Source organism: Panthera uncia, chromosome F2 (assembly GCF_023721935.1).
Source record: "Panthera uncia isolate 11264 chromosome F2, Puncia_PCG_1.0, whole genome shotgun sequence".
Lineage (NCBI taxonomy): Eukaryota > Metazoa > Chordata > Mammalia > Carnivora > Felidae > Panthera > Panthera uncia.
In genome coordinates, this window is record NC_064812.1 from 30,152,814 (window position 1) to 30,158,813 (window position 6,000).

Below are 6,000 nucleotides of genomic sequence, written 5' to 3' on the forward strand. Positions count from 1 at the left end.
CTGAGGGTGTATTGTGATGACTTCATTTCTGCAAAATACAGGTGCCCTTGATGCTCTTTACTGTTCTAAAACCTCCATGATTCCTATGTGTTTAGAACCAAAGAGGGAAATGGACCTAACACAAATAAATGCCTGCTATTATTTGCTCTCACATTCTTAAGTATACATGCTTGCTTGCAAAGAAAAGTTGAGACCTTGTAAAAACTATAAACCATGACTACAAGATGTAAGAAGTAAAATACAGCAGAGGCAAAGGGAGACTAGATGCAAAAACTGATGCAGACAAACCTCACCCCTTTAGCTCACAGTCTGGGCTTCCTGGTTGTGAAGGCAAAGAGGAGAAATAGGATTATGTGGTGGGTGACCTTCTGGTTGTAAGACACATGTCATCAGTTTTTCAGACACAAGCATTTTTCTTGTTCACTGTAATAAGAATAACTTATTCCAAGCGATTTGTAGAAGAAGCCATAGCCACATAAGGAGTGATGTCCCCATGAATTTTTATAGAAAAGAAGAAAGTATTTCACCTATGTCATTTCATACACCAGCCTTTGGAGAACAGGGAGGGAATAATGTTAAAAGCAAGACATTTTTTTCTCCCAGGGGGGGCAGGGAAAAGGGAGTTTGAAACTTCTGGTATATTTACTGTAGATAGATGCTTATTTTCTTTCGCCCCACTGACCTGTGGAGCAGTAGAAAGATGTAAAGATGTCTAGTAAAGGGTAGCATTGTTAGCAGTCGGAGGGGATAAATGGAATTTTTGTGGCAGGATGATATTTGCAAGACTGATCAGGCCGCTGGGAGGTTTTTAAATATGCCAGTTCCCTATAACAGGAAGATCAGTCTCTGTTTTAGACAGCATATCCAATTTAGTAAATTATTATTATTCCGTCAAAATTAATGTGAACAATTTTCTCTTTGAGGCTGCTTTTTCCATAGGTGATGTTTTCCAGATGGGCTTTGTGTAAAACTCTTAATGTTTTGTGTTTTCTTTCCTAGAGAAAGAGCCTTTTCTGACATGTCTTCATTTCTTTCTCTTTCCCTCATTGTAGGAAAGAGAGCCCCAAAGGCAAAGGAGAAGAACAAGAAAAAGAAGAGGAAGCTGATAGAAAGAGCCCAGGAGCAACACAGTGTCTTCCTAGCTACAGACAGAGCTCATCAGTAAAATAGGAGACATGTAGGTTAGATTTTGGGGGATTTTTGTTTTTGCAAAAGTGCACAAAGCTACTCTCCCCGCCTGGACACTGGTGTGTGGCGTTTATGCTGCCTTGACCAGTATTTGTTCCCGGTAATGTTGTGAAAGGAGGAGCCACGAGCGTGGTCTCTGTTATTTATGCTTCAATTTGCATCTGGAGACTGTGAAGGCAGGAGCTCACGGCCTGAATCAGTGGAAGAGGGAGTGGGTGTCCAGCATGTGCCTTGGCTCCACATGCACGGAGGGAACGTGGCACCATGGAGAGGCAACGGCCGTGAGGCCCCAGACCACCACTGGAGAACAGACTTGTGCATATTTATGGGAAAGAAGACACTCCGCAGGCAAAGTGCTATTTCACCTGTGACCTTGATTTCTCACGTTGTGTATTTGCAAGGATAAATGTATGTGGATATCTGCTTTTAGCTGGGGGTATGCTCCAGGGATTCCTGCTCAGTATCACATCAGCTCCAACATGTACATAATCTGTGGGGCCATCGATAAACCTCTTACTGTATATTTATGCCTTCTTTCCTGTAACAAGTCATACCTGATTAATATTATGTCACTTTGTTCCTAGATGTTCCTAACCATCGTCCAGTAAATGACTTCTAGTTGTGCGAATTGACGGATGTTTCGTTGCCCCTTGAAATGTAACTTTTCTTGGAGGACTTATTTCTCATTGTAAGAATAGGATAAGCTAGTTTGTACATAGGCTCAAATTACCAGTGTCAAAGAATCTGAATATCAGTAGAACTTCCCCACTCCAGCTCTCCTCCTACAGATAAAGCAGCATGTGTCAGGCAGAAACTAAAACTCCCTTTACGTCTAAGAGGTGATGACTTTATAAAACACAATTGAAAATGCGAGGAATTAAATGCAGTCCCTTCTAGTACTCATCATGCAGTTTCAGAGGCTAGAGAGATTTTCAAACTTTTGTTTCAAGCTTCAATATATATACATATTTATCTAAAGCCATCCCTGACTTACCAGGACAGGGTACCTACCAATATTCTTGGGTCACTGTAGAAATTACCATCATGAGACCATGCATAGAATTTGAGAAGAAAACAGTATGAATTCCTGTAACTGCTGCTCAGATCTTAACAGGTCTCCTTTGAGCCAGATCCGTATCCTCTCCAAGACAGAAGAACACGATGGAGACTTCCCTGGGGACTTTTGGAGCAGTTGTTTCAAAAACATCATCATACACTTGAGGAAATCAGCTCTCAGAGAGCTTTTAATTGGCTTCTTCTATAAAAGCATCATTATCTTCCTGGCTAATTCAGATGAAAATTAAAACAAAAAAATGGTTACAGATGTTTAAGGAAAAAAAAAGCAAGGTAAAGCATTTTTTCTCACCTTGCACTGGCAAAACTACCTCTTCAGCATTTTTGTTTTGAGTCAAAAGCATCTTACCAGTATCAATGTCCTATACATCATTATGAGAATATTGTTGCTATGAGATAATAAGCCATATATGAATGTTGTACACAACTTTAGGGTTTGCATTTAATCCTAAAGTGCTCACCTCATTTCATGTCTATTTACACTATATTCCTATTTACTAAGTGGGGAAGGGGCTCCTTTATATAGTGCTTCATCGTTAATAAGTCAATATCTGTTCTGTTTCTGAGATGTTCTTTTCATGCATTAAAAATCTTCAAAATTATTGTTTGTGGAAGTTTTCTTTAGAGGTACATTTAGAGCAAAGAGAAATACTTTAGCAACTCTACCCCTAAATGATGATCCTTAAAAAAACACAAATGTTACTAAAAGGAACTAAATAGTTTAGCTATACATTACACTAGAGTGGAATGGAGTGGTTAGGCAGTGTGGTTCTAAAATCTCTACTCCTGAGTTCTAATCTAGACTCTGAGAGTAGCCTGGGGCAAATTATCGCTCCAGGTCTCTGTTCCTCATCTGTGAAATAGAGGTAACAGTAGTATCTACCTGTAGGCCTATGTTTTGAGGATTAAATTAGGTAAAATGTGTAAAGTATGGTCAGCACAGGGTATACTAAGTGCTATCCAAGTTACCTGTTATTAATTGCCTCTGTTCTTGGCTAATTATTTCAAAAACACTCATTTCTCTCTATATTTTTGAAAATTTCAGTTCCTTTCTATCGCTTGATGCCTAGGCATCATTTGCCCCAATTTTTATTTTTATTTTTTATTAAAAATTTTTTTTAAACATTTATTATTGAGAGACAGAGACAGACCATGAGCAGGGGAGGGGCAGAAAGAGAGGGAGACACAGAATCCAAAGCAGGCTCCAGGCTCTGAGCTGTCAGCACAGAGCCGGATGTGGGGCTCGAACTCACGAACCACAAGATCATGACCTGAGCTGATGTCGGACGCTTAACCGACTGAGCCACCCAGGCATCCCTGCCCCAATTTTTATTCTTATGGGAATTGATTTACAGCTGATATATAATCTTCCAATTGTAAATAAAAGATTCTTACTACAGTATCATTTATAGCTTTCTGGGAATACAAAGAAAATCTCGTGGCTTTCTATAAGTAGCTTTACCATTCCTATATTTATATGATGTATATAAATATAGACCATATGAAACTGGTTCCCCCCTCCAATATCTTCATGGAGCTTAGCATCTGTAAAAGTAAATGATGGAATCACAACTTTGTCAATTAAGTTTAGGTAGGGAAAATGGGTGAAGGGAGTCAAAAGGTAGAAAGTTACACAACAAATATGTCATGGGGAAGGCAATGTATAACATGGCAACTATAGTTACTAATGCTATTGCATATGTGAAAGTTTCTAAGAGAATCAATCTTAAGTGTTCTTATTACAGAAGTTTGACAAATAAGCACTTAGGAAAAGCCATTTTTATGAATGTCTTTGTTCTTTTTCAAGATGCTAATACCAATAATTGTATGCATGGAATTTTCATGTTTTGCTAGAAACATGTGGAGAAAAGATAGCACTTAGCCTCAAGTGTGTGACTCCTATAAAGGTGATGTGTGATTCCTCCTCCAGCTTCATATTTTTTTCTTTAAAGGAGAGCTGTGAGGAGAAAGAAAAGGGCATCATCTGTTCATGTTAGAGAAGTTTGTGCATAGTAGATATTACTTGATAATATCATTAGACAAGGTAGAATTAGTAACCCTGTGAATGTATATCTTGACCAATCTCATCATCTTCCCTCTTCTTTCAAAAGGAATAACTATTTCACTTATGCATCTGACCCCCTTCCTGTTACTTTGGGGGATCTTCAGTATCCACTTCTAGAATTTCTTCAGCCCTTCCTCTTCTCAAGTCACCATTTCATCAAAGTCTTCACTGTCCACATTTCTGAAAACGTTTGTTCATTAATGGCTTGTTCCCTTCTCAGCGATTTCTTCCCACACCACCACACTACCGTTGTTCTGACAAAGGGAGCAGTGATGTTACCCTTGCTAAACACAAGGAGGACATTTGCCTTGATCTTTTTGTATGTGTCCTGTCTGCTCTTTCCACCAAGTTTAACTTTATTGTGCCCTTTTCTATAGGAATTTCATTTCTCATTTGGCTTCTATGACAATCTTAACCAGAGCATTGTACTTCTTAGTCTTTTCAAGTTCTTTCTTGGCCTAAATTAAAAACACTGACATTTCATAGGTGAACTTACTGTTTAATCTTTTAGTCTTCTCGTTTCCTCATTCTGCTTGGGAAATATGATCTTATGGCTTCACATACCATCTGTATGCTCTTGGTTTCCAAAACACATATTGGTCTCCAGGTCTTCATTAACAATTTCCAATCCTCAACTAGAGATATTGACTAGGGAGCCCACACTTCCCTCAAGCTCAGTGTATCTAAAACTGAATTTGTTACTACCTCAGTCAGGCTCCAGTCAAGGAAATAAACTAGTCAACATATTTCAAATAGGGAGTTTAACAGTGATAATTGGTTATACAAGTAATAAAGGAGGTGGGAAGCTGAAGTGGGAATGACAAGACCACCCAAAGATTAATAATAGGAGGAAGCCACTATTACCCCTAGGGCAACCTCTTCCTGATAACAGGAAGAGATTGAGTTTCCAGAATCTAGAAGGTAAGGCCACCCAGCTCAAGCTAGAACTACAGCTGAAGCTAAAGCTGCGAACACAGAAAAAGATGGAATGAAAGACAGAAAGCTTATCTGGTAGGAGGAAGCTAAAATGTAAATCTGGTCACCCTGAGAAATGCTGCCTGAGGCAAACAGAGGAAAAAACACCCTGGATTCTCCTAACCTTCGTATCTCCAGTCTTTTACCCACACCTGCCATTGCCCAAAGCTATCTGGAAACTAGGGAGCCTGAGTAATGTAGTTCTCTGTGACACTGAGTACAACAGAAGGACATAGACCCAGGAGCAATGAGCAAATGGTCAACATAATCACTGACATCTGCCCCCAAAACAATTCCTCTTCCTGCCAGTCTGCATTTAGTTAATAAAACCTTTAACTACATAGTTGGTTACATGAACACTCTTGTATTCATCATTTACGCCCATTGTTTCCTACATCTAATCAGTTCTATATTCTAGTGAGCCTACTTCAGAAATCTCTCTTGAATTTCTCCCCATGTCTTTGCTTTCTTTGTGCTATGGCTGTGCTAAGTTCTCTTTGTATCTCTTGTAGACTGTTTGTTATCCTAAATATTCTTACCTCCAGCTTCACTCCAGGTATTCATTTGTATTTCTACTACTTCTTTTCCTGTTAATATATTGGTGGGTTTTATAGAATAAAATCTTGAATTTTTTACATGAAACACAGTAACCTTATAACTCCCTCTTTACCCACTTATCTTGTAGGGATCATGAAAAG

At 38.9% G+C, this 6,000-nt stretch overlaps 1 protein-coding gene across 1 annotated transcript in view; it reads left to right on the top strand.

Moving 5' to 3' along the window:
• Positions 1–2,839, top strand: part of RSPO2 (R-spondin 2) — a 165,181-nt gene extending 162,342 nt beyond the window's left edge. The window contains exon 5 of the mRNA XM_049633530.1: positions 1,053–2,839. Coding sequence (XP_049489487.1) covers positions 1,053–1,165 — 113 coding nt within the window. The 3' untranslated portion in view covers positions 1,166–2,839. The remainder of the gene's footprint in view (positions 1–1,052) is intronic.
• Positions 2,840–6,000: the final 3,161 nt, after the last annotated feature.